Source organism: Siniperca chuatsi, linkage group LG7 (assembly GCF_020085105.1).
Source record: "Siniperca chuatsi isolate FFG_IHB_CAS linkage group LG7, ASM2008510v1, whole genome shotgun sequence".
Taxonomy (NCBI): Eukaryota; Metazoa; Chordata; class Actinopteri; order Centrarchiformes; family Sinipercidae; genus Siniperca; species Siniperca chuatsi.
In genome coordinates this window covers 22,842,103-22,856,212 of record NC_058048.1, presented here as the reverse complement: position 1 = coordinate 22,856,212, position 14,110 = coordinate 22,842,103, and the positions used below count along the sequence as shown (strand labels likewise).

Here is a 14,110-nt window from a genome sequence, read left to right as displayed (position 1 = left end):
CAGTGCAAAATCGGTGCACAATCCATATAGAAAAGAAATTCAATATATCGTAAACCATATCAGTAATCGGTGAATGTTTCCCCTCTAAAATCGTTATCGGTCTTGAAAATCCCATACCGGTCAGGCTCTAGAAATGACCAATGTGTATGGGAACTGACAAAAAAGGTAACATTTAAAATGTATTATTGGGTGAACTTTAATTATTTGCTGCTGCACCTAAATGAAAACGTTAGGCACACTAGTGCCACCAATGTAAAAGGTTTGTCTGTAGCTCTGATACTCCAAGCAAACCTCATTTAGCCATAGTAAAAGTATCACACAGTAAATTCAGGCTACAGTATGTTGAGAAAAGAGGTTTGAAATGTGGTAAGATTTCACTTGCACAACTGTGCAGACTTAAGTACATTAGTAACTACCCTAATAACCACTACAGATTCATGTGTACAGTTGTTGGCTCAATTATTTGTAAAAATGTAAAAGATGTGTGAGAGACATGGATCAGGAGAGGAAAGGGGCCCACAGAGACTGCTTATGTACAGAGCCCAGAATTTTGTGCTACTCCCCTGCTGGTGAGTAAAGTTTCATTGAGTGTTTTCTTGGATGTTCAAGTCTTTAAAGTCATCATGAACAGCCATCTCTCAGAAGGCTGCATAGAGCTCAACAGAAGACATTTGTCTTTGAAACAGCAGGCAGGGTTTGGTAAACTGCTGTATTTAAACCAGCATCTTAGCACTTCAGAAAAGCTTGACATCTGACTTGACGTCACTATCATTTTGTACTAAGAATCTAACTTTCTATTGACAGATGCTTTAAAACATGACACTCGATTAGATTTTTGGCAGTACCTCAAAAACTTGTGTGTTTGCTTGGAAAACATATGGCTGATAACAGCTCATTGGTCGCCTTGCGACGACAGATCAATGACCAAGTCATTATTGTGCAGGTCCTGGTGATGATTTTTCTTTGCATCAACTTGTTGCTCATTGTGACCTTTTTCAAAAAGGAGTGCTTCTACACAACTGCACGCTACATCTTATTTGCTGTTACACTACTGTCTGATAGCTTGATATTAGTCATGTCTGATGTTCTGCTCATCTTGAGTTATTTTCAGTTTACAATGCAAGTTTGGTTATGTATAATTATCTCTGTTGTGGTACTTCTGTATACTACAGTCACACCAGTTATTCTGACTGCAATGACCCTGGAGCGCTATGTGGCCATTTGCATGCCCCTGCGCCATGGACAGCTGTGCTCCACACGCAGCACTATGCATTGCATCCTCATCATTCACAGCCTCAGCTCTGTACCTGGCATTGTTGTTCTCTCCACCTTCTTTGCATCAGTATCCCTTAGCTTGTACAAACAATATAGGGTATGTTCAGTGGAGATGTTCCTTGTGCACAGATGGCAGGGTCATATTCGGTCAGCTGTTTATCAGTTTTACTTCTTGATCATGTGTATCATCATTGTATTCTCCTATGTTCAAATAATGAAAGTGGCCAAAGCTGCATCAGGAGAGAATAAAAAGTCAACATGGAAAGGGCTCAGAACAGTAATTCTTCATGCTTTCCAGCTGTTGCTCTGTCTCATCCAGCTGTGGTGTCCATTCATAGAAAATGCTGTACTTCAGACTGATTTCATGTTGTTCGTTCAAGTCAGGTATTTTAACTACATAATGTTTAGTCTTGCTCCAAGATGTCTGAGTCCTCTTATTTATGGCCTCAGAGATGAAAAGTTTTATCTTGAGCTGAAAAGCTATGTCTTCTTTGGCTTGTATAAAAAAAAATATTGTTCGAGAAATTAAATCTATTTGCTTTTCAACAGAAGAATTGCACAAAGCATGTAACTTATTTACAGAATAAATTCTATTAAAACTTATAAATGACTGAGCATAGCTCTGGTTCACTTTCTCAGTAGCTAAGATTTAGATGCATGTTTTAAAAATGTTCTACTTCTAAGTCTGTGACCCCTGTGACATTTTAACCCAATAACAATTTATAACATGTAGCCTACTGATAATAAATAGTCCTATGCCTCATATTTGTTACCTATGCCTATGCTAAAAGTTTTTTATTGCTTTGTTTGGACCCAGTGATTATTTGCTTTTCATATCAGTGACAATGACATAAATGTATGTTTGGAGAAATTTATACAGAAAAAAAGCCTTTGCCGACATTCGTCCATCCACACCCCCCCATCACTCTGGCCGCTTTGAAAAACATAAATAAATACATAAAATATTTTCTTGGTTGTAGTAAAGTAAAAAAAGGACCTTGGTTTGATATATCAGACTTAGAGCTGAGCTATCATCCACCACAAAACTTGGTTGACATGGTATGTGAACCCCAACAATATTTCATACTACATACAGTCCCTTTAAGCCAGAAATGCTTAATATCAGAACACTTTAAAACAAGTGTATATACCTGTATGTGGTAACAGATTTGTGAATACAAAAGGAGCTTACTGAACTTGGAATCCATTTTAACTGACATCATCTCCTAGTTGCTGAAAGATATTTCTGAATCATTTTATCCTGTAAAAATTGGTGATTGTAACTCCCATTATGTTAAAGAATAATTAGGCCATACCCTCTTCCAATCAATAGTCTCTCCATACTAAATAAAACTAATAAATCTGTTTTCCATTCAGCTATTTAACTTATATACAGTACCGACACAATTTCTGTTGCTTCTTTCTAAAAATATAAAATGTAAGGCCAGAGTGACAGTGTGATGACAGTAAAAGTGGGTAATTCCAGGGTATTCTATTATATCTGAAAGGTAATGTATCCAACAGGTTTTCCACTAAAAAAATATGTTAGGTTTATATCCAATTCATAACATTTGTTAATGTTATACTGGAGTACAATTATGCCAATTCACCTCCTATTTACACCGTTTCTCCACAAACAAGAAACCAATTATATGTCCAAATCAATGTACAGTATATTATCTTGATAAGATATGCTGTTGTACAGAGCAACAGCAAGTTTAAAAGGTGAAATATGCTGCAAATTGATATGGGGTCTTGAGTAGGAATTATATATATATAAAGTACTGAAGTGATGTTAATGGTCCAATGTCCAGTTTAATGACTTGGGGGGGATGAGTCTTTCGCTGAAGGTACTTCTTTGTTTGACCAGCACGTCATGGAGTGGGTGGGAGACACTGTCCAAGATGGCATGTAGTTTTGCCAGTATCCTCCTCTCTGACACCACTGACAGAGAGTCCAGCTCCACCCCCACAATGTCACTGGCCTTACGGATCAGTTTGTTGAGTCTGTCAGCGTCCGCTACCCTCAGCCTGCTGCCCCAGCATGCAACAGCTTACAGGACAGCACTGGCCACCACAGACTCATAAAACACCTCAGCATTGTCCGGCAGATGTTGAAGGACCTCAGCCTCCTCGGGAAATAGAGGCAGCTCTGGCCCTTCCTGTAAAGAGCTTGTGTTTTTAGCCCAGTCCAGTTTATTGTCCATATGTAGTCCAAGGTACTTGTAATTCTCAACAATGTCCACACTGACCCCCTGGATAGAAACCAGGGTCACTGGTGCCTTGGCCCTTCGTAGTTCTACAACCAGCTCCTTAGACTTTGTCGCATTGAGTTGCACATGGTTCTGCTCAAACCATGAAACAAAGTTACCCACCGCAGCCCTGTACTCAGTCTCATTACCACCGCTGATACATCCCACCACAGCAGAGTCATCAGAAAATTTCTGAAGGTGGCAGGACTCTGTAGCTACCCTGTGTGGTAGCTGAAGTCTGTGGTGTAGATGGTGAGGAGGAAGGGAGAGAGGACAGTCCCCTGAGGGGCCCCAGTGTTGCTGACCACGCTGTCCGACACAGTGCTGCAGATGCACATGCTGTGGTCTGCCTGTCAGGTAGTCAACAATCCAGGACACAAGGGGTGCATCCACCTCCATCGCTGCCAGCTTCTCACCCAGCAGGACTGGCCGGATGGTGTTGAAAGCACCGGAGAAGTCAAAAAACATGATTCTCACCGTGCTTGCCGGCTTGTCCAGGTGGGTGTGGATGCGGTTCAGCAGGAAGATGATGGTGTCCTCAACTCCCAGCCAGGGCTGGTAGGCGAACGGAAGGGGGTACAGGAGGGGTCTGATCATAGGCCGCAGCTGTTTTAGCACCAGTCTCTCCAGGGTCTTCATTATGTGGATGGTCAGTGCCATCGGTCTTTAGTCCTTGGAGCCACTGGGACGCGGCGTCTTCAGCACAGGAACGAGGCAAGATGTCTTCCACAGAATAGGGACCCTTTGAAGACTCAGGCTCAGGTTGAAGACATGTTGAAGGACTCCACATAGCTGGGGGGCACAGGCTTTTAGCACCTCCGGGCAAACGCCATCGGGGCCTGCAGCCTTGTTTGAGTGGAGTTTCATCAGCTGTCCTCTCACCTGGTCAGTAGTCAGGCACACAAGCTGCCTTCAACTCCTCTGCTGCCAGTCGGTCTGAAGCCAGTGATGCTCTTCATGCCACTCCAGACCTCTCTCATGTTGTTCTGCTGGAATTTCTAGTCCAGCTTCTTCCTGTACTTCTCCTTGGCCTCCCTGATCTTCACCTTCAGGTTAGCCAGCCTCCTCTTGGCATTCAGAATGTCTTTGAAGAAGAAGATGTTCCACACTCCGGAGAAGAAGATTCTTTCGTTTCTGGAGTTGCCCAGGATGACGGACACTGTGCAGGTGTTCTGTTACAGACAGAGTAGGCCGGAGACACCAAGATGGAGTCACAGATGATTTATTGCACAAGATGCATACAAGCAGTGAGTAGAATGGTGGATAATGGTTACTGATACCGTCCTTAGCTTAGCAGGGTTGGAGATCTGAGGCTGAAGACACACACAGTGTCGGGAGCGCAGGAGAAGGGAAAGTACTTCTTTTACAGGATTTAGTCCAAAACGTTTGTAGCACCCATACAACCACTCTGTATGTTACATACGTGAGAATGAGGGTGCTTGGGTTCGTTGTAGTTCAGGTGGATACCACAAAGGTGCACCTAATGAGTTTCTACTCAATTGTAAAACCTTTTGACAGGAATATTTAACAATAATGAGACCCAGAGATGGTTTTTAGTTTAGAAAATAAATGGGTAAAACCCTTGTTTAATGAATCAAAAGGATTTGGCAAATGAAATATAAAACTTCCCCTAAAACACAATATAAAAGTCCCTAATTATGACAAAATGTACAAAAATAAATAACCAAAAGATATCCCAAACAATTAAATAATAATCTTAATCCCTTTAAATCACACGTTTTATACCAAAATAAGGGGTGTAAAAATCTTTTGCAGAATGCACAGATAACTTTACAAAAACGTGTCAAGTGTCCTGTAACAAGTGTTAGCTAATGCAGTGTTGGGCCCAGTCACACATACATGCTCACATGTTCCAGTTTACTCACCACGGTACCGATTGAACGAAGAAAAAAGAGAAAAAACAACGTTGCAGGCCTGTTTTGGTCTCGCAAAACATTGAGTGCGCTGAACTGACACTTACAAAACATTGAGAGCGTCGAAAAGACTGGTCCGGATACGCAGGTGCGGTGCGATGAACCAACAGCTCTGCCTCGTGTGCGCCCGCCGTGGCTAGCTAGCTCGGCTACCTCCGATCGCGGCGTCCGCTCTGTCAGACGGGTCGCTGGCCTCGTTTCTCAGTCACAAACGGTCCCCTTCTCTGAACCTCCCTCTCAGTTTCGTCGACTTTAGTGGCTCTTTTTAGCGTCTTTTCCCTTCTCTCTAAACGTGCGAGCGTCCCGTGCTCCCCACGGGTCCAGCAAGAGAGAGCGAGCCAAAAAAAACGAGCAAGGGAAAAACTGCTTCCAGCACTTTTCATCGTGGTGGCCGTCCTCTTCCACGGGGGGCAGTCTGGTCTGGATGGGTTGTGTGGAAGGAGTCTATTAGCGAGGGGTCTAGGATGTCGTGTCTGGGGACCCATGATCTTTCCTTGGGACCGTACCCCTCCCAGTCGACCAGGTACTCCAGAATGCCACCACGGCGCCGGGAGTCCAAGCTCTCGTTGACCTGGTAGACAGCTCCATCCTCCAGGATCAGTGGCAAGGGGGGCTCTGTAGCAACACCAGGCTCTGTGAAGATAGGAACAGAAGGGTGGTGAGGTTTGAGAAGGGATACGTGAAAGGTAGGATGAATCTTGTATTGTGAGGGCAACTAAAGCTTGTACGTGACCGGATTGATCTGCTCATGGATGGTGAAGGTTCAATGAATCTGGGACTGAGATTTCTGCAGGGCAGGTGCATCCTGATGTCACGGGTGGACAGCCAGACCTTTTGACCGGGTTGATATTCTGGAGCAGTAGACCGTCTTTGGTTGGCTGTCAACCTCCGCCTGAAGAGCGCTCTTTGCAGCTGGTGGTGCGCTGCGTCCCAGACCCTCTCGCTCTCTCGGAACCAGTAGTCGACTGCGGGAACCTCCGAGGGCTCTCCTGACCACGGGAAGAGAGGTGGTTGGTAGCTGAGCACCCACTGCAAGGGAGTGAGTCCAGTGGTAGGTTGGCATAGGGAGTTCTGTGCGTACTCAGCCCAACCCAGGAACTGGCTCCAAGAGTCCTGGTGGCCATGGCAGAAGGTACGTAGGAAGCGCCAGATTTCCTGGATCGTCCTCTCAGTCCGTCCATTGGTTTGAGGGTGGTAACCTGAAGTGAGGCTGACGGTCACACCTAGGAGCGAGAAGAATGCATTCCATATACACGACCACTAGGATACAGGTGTTATTGTTGGAGGGGGGTAAGTTGGTGATGAAGTCAACTCCTAGGTGTGACCAGGGTCTGTTTGGTGTGGGTAGTGGGCATAGTTTGCCTGCTGGAAGATGGCGTGGCCTTTTGGATATGGCACATTCCTGACATCCTTGTACATACATTCTCACATCCCTAGCCATATTGGGCCACCAGAAGAGTTCCCGTAGCAACGAGAGGGTTTCATTGGCCTCTGGGTGACCAGTGACAGGAGATATGTGGGAGGCGTGGATCAGGATGTCGCGTTGGGTTCTAGGGACGTATTGATGGTTCGGTGGGCAGCCCGGCGGAGGGTTGGAAGTTTCTGACCACTGGATGGGGTTTACAAAAAGTCATTGGGGGAGAATGGTTTTGGGTTCTTCTATGGACTCTTTGGGTGAGTCAAGGCATCTGCCTTGATATTTCGGGCACCGGGGCAGTAGGAGATGTGTAAATGAGACCGACTGAAGTGCCCAGTGTGCCTGGCGGGGCTTTAGCCGTTTGGTGTTTTGGAGGTACTCTAGGTTCTTGTGATTAGTGAGTACCGTGAAAGGGTGTTTGGCACCCTCCAACCAATGCTTCCATTCCTCCAGGGTCAGCTTGATGGCAAGCAGTTCGCAGTTGCCGATGTCATAATTCCTCTCCGCCGGGCTGAGTTTCCGGGAGAAGTAAGCACATGGGTGGAGTTTGGCCGGGGTACCCTGTAGTTGAGACAGCACCACTCCTACTCCTGTGGTAGAGGCATCCACCTCTACTGTGAATGGTTGTTCGGGGTCAGGATGGACAAGGAGCAGTGCACTGGTGAAGGCTCTTTTGAGGAGTGTGAAGGCTTCCTTAGCGGTGGGTGGCCAGGACAGAGACTTGGGGTTGTTGTGGAGCAGGTCGGTTAGGGGTTGGACGATGGTACTATAGGCTTGAATGAAGCAACGGTAAAAGTTAGCGAATCCCAGGAATCTCTGTAGTTCCTTGATGGTGGTAGGTATGGGCCAGTTCCGGATGGCGTCAACCTTCCCCTCGTCCATCTGGATGCCACTGCTACTGATGTTACAGTCTAGGAACTGCACTGAGGGCTGATGGAACATGCATTTTTCTGCCTTGAGGAAGAGGTGAAAGTCCCTCAGGTGTTCCAGGACCTCCGCAACGTGCTGGAGATTTTCGGCCAGGCTCCGGGAGTATATCAGGATGTCATTGATGTAGACTATCACGGATCTGTGGAGAAACTCCCGGAGCATGAATGAAGTCCTGGAATACGGAGGGGGCGTTTGCCAGGCCGTACGGCATCCCTAAATATTCGCAATGGCCAGTGGGTGTCACAAAGGCAGTTTTCCACTCGTCCGGTGATGCGGTTGAGTCCTCGGCAATCCACACAAGGCGGCAAGCCAAGGCCTCCTCGATTTACTCCCCCATGGCATTTCTGTTCGGGATTCAGGGATTTCTGTTCTGTTCAGAGAGAGAAAATATTTTCCCATGGAGCACTGGTTCACCCAGTATGATGTCGATGGCACAGTCCCATGGCCGGTGTGGAGGCAACTGGGTGGCTATCTTAGGGCAGAATACATCTCGGTAGGCGGCGCAATAGGTAGGTCCACAGACTGTTTCTCTCGCGGACTCTCGACAGATGTGGTGATGACCGGAAGTTTCTTCAGGCGAGGAGGAGATGGTGAGGGTAAGCGAGGGAAACAGTCCAGGAAACAGGAACGACCCCACTGCAACACCTCACCGGTGGTCCAGGAAATGATGGGGTTGTGTTGTTCGAGCCAGGGGTGCCCTAAGATCACCTCCGCGGTCGAGCCTTCCAGAACCAGCAGATGTTGCTCCTCATGCAGCACTCCAACTCTGATGGTGACAGGGCCAGCAGCCTTTCGGATACGGGCTCGGCTGAGGAGTTTTCTGGTTACTGCATGGATCTGGTAGATGGTGGGCGTGGGTATGGTCTTGAGGTGGAGCTGGCGGCAGAGGGCGCCGGAGATGAAGTTGACGCCTGACCCGGAGTCGATGAGGGCTTGTACTGGGAGGGACAGGTTGGGGGCGATCAAGGTTATTTCTGTCGCTAGCGGTTTCACATTCTTAATGGAAGGTAGGATTGCACTCACCATGGGTCGGAGCGGTCTTACTGGACAGGATGATATACTGTGACCGGCGTTTCCGCAGTACAAGCACAAACCCCGGGTCAGCCGTCTCTGCCACTCAGCTGGATTCTAGCTGCATGGGCTCTTGGTCTGGTTCTGGAGAGCGGTGACTCTCTGACTGGTGGAGGGATGGGATGGACAGTTGCTGGTCCTGGTGTTTGACCAAACACGCCTGCATATGGGTAGCTACTCGGATGGCTAGCTGGATGAACCTCTCGAGGCCAATGGTGTCTTCATATGCGGTGAGTTGCAGTCTTACCCTGGGCTCCAATCCCTGACGACTAGTGGTGATGAGGGATTGTTCGTTCCAGCCGCTAGCAGCGGCGAGGGTCCGAAACTCCAGGGCGTAGTCATTGACGGAGAAGTGACCTTGTTTGAGGTGGTAGAGCCGTTCTGGTCTCCCGAACACCTCCTTTAAATGGGATAGGAAGTTAGTCAGGGATTGGGTCACCGGTCTGTCTTGGGTCCAGACGGATTCGGCCCACTGTAGCGCTCGCCCCTGGATCTGTGAGATAACGAAGGCTACCTTTGAGCGTTCGGTCGGGTACATGGAAGACTGCATCTCCAGGACCAGCGAACACTGCAGAATGAAGCTATTGCAATCCTCCACCGAGCCAGAGTAGAAGACATGTAAGTGAAATTAAATGAGTTTTACAGTGTGATACCTGAGAAACTTCAAATGGCACAGCTGGTGCCAAAATAACCAATTTGGAAATTTCTCTTCTTCACTTTCTTAGCATCAGTCAGGCGGAAATTAAATCTTTAATTTATGCTGTTTTCCATCTTCATTTACTCTTACCCAGTAACATATATACTGATGCTTACACCTCTAGATACATCTCACAAGTGTTACTTTTATAATGATACCAAATTAAGATTAATTATTCAAATCGACCTTACGGTGGCAGAGATATACTCTATTCATTTTGGGTATGTTTTTTTTTTCAAGCAGGGGCCTGAGCCAGAGGCCTAGAGTTTAAAAGTTTAGATTAGATTAGAAAGATTCTAAACAATTTTTTGACTGGCATTCAATGACTTTTCACCAACTAACAAGACAAATTACTTGACAAAAGAGCTTAAAAAGTGAAATCCTTTACATTCATTGTCATGTTATACTGTGGTTTACAAGTGAGGTGCCACTGCAGTAATGGTGGCTTGTTTACAGCCACCTACAACCTGGATTCAACTACAGAGGCCACTGAGGGAGCCTAGCAGAAAGTGGCAATGACGACACTGTGGGGAGCAAAGTTTCACCTGCTGTTACTCTGCTTGGATTGTAGTTGCTCCTATAAAGTCTTCATGCACAGCCCTCTCTCACAATACTGCAGACCTCAACAGACAACATTTACCTTTGGAAATGTGTGCCACAGTGCTATGCCGCTGCAGGGAAGGGTTTCATCTTTTTGTGATAAGATTTTCATTTTCTTTTGACCGACACATCTAAAAATGAAGGTTTAACATCTAGCAGTACCTCAAAGATTTGCTTAGAAAAGTAATGGCTGATAACAACTCACTGGTTGGTGGTGAATTCTTGCTGCAGCAGATCAATGGCCGGGTCATTGCTGTGCAGGTCCTCGTGATGATTTTTCTTTGCATCAACATTTTTGCAAAAAACATTTTTGTTTTTTGCATCAGGAGAGAATAAAAAGTCAACATGGAAAGGGCTCAGAACAGTAATTCTTCACGCTTTCCAGCTGCTGCTCTGTCTCGCCCGTCTGTGGTGTCCATTCATAGAAACTGCTGTACATCAGATTAATTTAAAATTATTTAATGATGTCAGGTACTTTAACTACATATTGTTTAGCGTTGCTCCAAGATGTCTGAGTCCTCTCATTTATGGCCTGAGGGATGAAAATTTTTTTCATGCACTGAAAAGCTATGGCTTCTTTGACTTGTATAAAAGAAATATTCGACAAGGTAGATTAATCATTTTCCAACAGAAAAGTTGCACAATGCATTAATTAAAAAAAATTATTTCAAACTAGTTAATTGTTAGAAGCATGACTGTGATTGAATTGCTATTTAAGCGACAATGCAAGCTCAATACTGTTTTGTATTCTTATATGTAATATTGATTATAGACCGTTTTAGTATTCAAATCTAGCAACAAAAATGACACACTTGTTAAAAGGAGGACTTATTTAACAATAAATAACTCTCATGACTCATATTTGTTATTGTTATCAATGCTGTTAATATTAAAGTTGTACAGTTTTATTTCACAAACAATAACTGAAATGTATGTTAAGACAAAAAATGTATACAGAGAAAAACCCTTCACCAACATTCATCCACTCACACCACCACACCATCTTACCACTTTGCAAAACATACAGAAAATGTAAACACCCACTACAGTCAATGACGCCCGCTATCACATTTAAAATAGCCAGCAAATTGGGGGTTTAGGAGATAAAAATGCTGTTATAATTTAAGATTATCAGTCGCACATTCAATTCATTTTTATTTATATAGCGCCAATTCATAACAGAAGTTATCTCATTGAACTTGTCCTATAGAGCAGGTCTGGATTGTACTCTTTACAATATTATGTACAAGGACGCAACAATAGAGCAAGCACTTGGTGGCAGTGGCAAGGAAAAACTTCCTTTTAAGAGGCAGAAACCTTAAGCAGAATCAGACGTTGGGTGGGCGGCCATCTGCTGGGGAATCCAGCCTATTGCTGATGCTGGTCTGGAGCACCTGCTTTGTGAGTCATGTCTTTCCCCAAGAAAGGTTAATCAGGGTACCAACTAATTTCTTTCAAAAGACACGTGGGCACAACTAACACAGTTTAAGAATGTTTTAAGCTAATATCAGCAGTTGTTTAGATTAAAGGCAATCAGCCAAGAATCTAGCTTGGAGCATATTTGCATCGTATAACATAAATTAATCAGCATCATAGCTACAATGTCATATGACATTATATCTATCAACATTACCTAGCAAAGCTTAACATCATGTAACACATGGCCCTCACGTTCAGAAACAGCCACTTAGAGTGGAGCATCGGCAGATGAGACAGGTACTAGTGGCTGCTAAAAGTTATTAGAAGCAATCATTTGACATGAGGTGTCACACACCTCGTGGTAAAGACAGTTCAACTTTGGAGGGATATTTCAGTGCAAGGCAGCAGCAAACCGCAGCAGTGAGGAGTCAGAAACGATAATAAAATTTAACCCTGCTCATAATGTAGCCAAAGAAGAGCTGCCTTTTACTAAATTAAATTATCTGCACCTTTATTCCTGTTTACAATCAGTTACAAGTGTTAAGAAATTATTGCAGATTTTGGCCTATAATAGCTTGATAGAGTAGAGAATATGTGGTTTAGTAGAGAGCAGCGGTGGAATGTAACTAAGTACATTTATTTCTGTACTTTAGTACAGTTTAGAGGTACTTGAGTATTTCCATGAAAATTTTCTGCTAATTTAGCAATTGACTGATAATAAACAGTACTGATATTTTTTTTAGCTATTTATTTTATTTAATGTATTCTTTATTCAAATGGTCAGCAATTGACTGATTCTGAATATACAGTACTGATGTTTATTTAGCTATTTCTTTTATTTGTATTTATTCTTTATTTCTCAATGTTCATTTCTAGAATTGGTTGACAATGTACATGTTAAATTATTTAACTTGCTTGAGAATGTACCACTCTTGTGTAGAGTTGTCTGATAAGACTCATCTTGTGTGTCCGTAATTTATACTTTAAATCATACTCAAACCTTAAAAGTATGTGATCACAACTACTTTGTTATCTTTGATAGCGGTTCCAGTCGCTATGCTTTTGTTATTCTTTGATAAATTTTTTTATGCTAACTTTTTAAATTAGCTCTCACAATGACCTCACTATTTGCTTTAAACTACTCTTGATAGCTTCTATAATCAGCTGAGTTCTGCTCAGCTGTACTCATGTTACCTCATTTGTTTGTAGATTACCTCGTGTTAGTTTATATGACATGCAACATTTCTCATACCTTAGGCGTGCCTTTGCATCCCATGGCACTCACTCTTACACCGCATCTGCAATACTCATCATACAGGTAGTCTGACCTGCTTTTGTTCACTAGCTCATTTCTGCTCAGTTTCTTTGAACTTTATCAGATATATTGTGATGTCTATATATTTAGTGCAGGATCATATGCTAGCGTTACATTTATTATGCCTGAAGTATCTTGTTCACTTTTAGAATATCAGGCAATTTGGCATTCAATAGAAAGTATGACAGTTATAACTTCATTTGCATTCAGTCTTTCAGCCCGTCTTGTGTCATCTAGATATCTGATAGATTATTTAAGATTTATGATCATCTAACTCAATTTTGTCTTTCAAGATTTCTGACTTCATTTTATATCTTGTATACTAATTTTTAATACTTACATGCATTTTCATTAGTAACAAAAAATTTAAAAGTAGTTAATTAAAAACTCAGATCATTTTATAATTTTAGCATGTATTCAACTGTTTTTGTCTGATCTCAATTTTGATTTAGCAACATGTTCATTCAGAACATTATTTGATACTTGCCATTTTCATTTGTACTACAATTTTTACGTTCATATTTGCCCTTATTTAAAATGGGCAATATTGGATTATAACTTTTATATTCATCTGCACAAATATTATATGTAAAAGAGATATTATTTAACTAAATAACATCTCATGCTTCAAATAATCAAATTGCTATTATAATGCTGATAATTTAAAAACTTACTTTCACAAAACTCAATGTAGTTTAAGAAAAAATTATCAGAGAAACCTACAGCATTCATGTTCAACACACACATGCACATCGCATTAAAATACAGCAAAATGAACGTTAGATTTATTAAATGGTCCAGCAATTGAGGGTTGGATATGCTGTAATGAATTAGGTACATGTCAAAAATTTTATTATATCGTGAAATTCAACTAATACATTGAAGTTTATAGTACTTTTGAAAGTTATTAGCAGGACTCACAATTGAACATTCAACATCAAAATAACACTTTAAAGGCAGAAACTTGAGCAAACAACTACAGTAACTGCACTGCTCGCTGCTGCCGTGGTAGAGAGAGAGAAGAGCCAGATTCAAGGTGGGTCACATGGCATAGCAATTCATAGTCTGTCAGGTGAGTGGGGAATGGGTGACTACCAGGCCCAACGGTGGAGGACCAAAAGCCTGGAATGAAAAGTTGTTTTATCTGTGGGAATCCAGCCTACTGCTGATGTCTGGAGCACCTGCTTTGATATGTTTCCCA

At 43.2% G+C, this 14,110-nt stretch overlaps 1 protein-coding gene across 1 annotated transcript; it reads left to right on the top strand.

Annotated features, from left to right (window-relative positions):
- The first annotated feature begins 1,090 nt into the window (after window positions 1-1,090).
- LOC122879358 (odorant receptor 131-2-like) lies at window positions 1,091-11,036 on the top strand. The gene is made up of 2 exons (XM_044203366.1): window positions 1,091-1,659; window positions 10,647-11,036. The coding sequence occupies exons 1-2, from the start codon at window positions 1,118-1,120 to the stop codon at window positions 10,825-10,827; spliced, it is 723 nt and encodes a 240-aa protein (XP_044059301.1). The 5' UTR covers window positions 1,091-1,117; the 3' UTR covers window positions 10,828-11,036.
- Window positions 11,037-14,110: the final 3,074 nt, after the last annotated feature.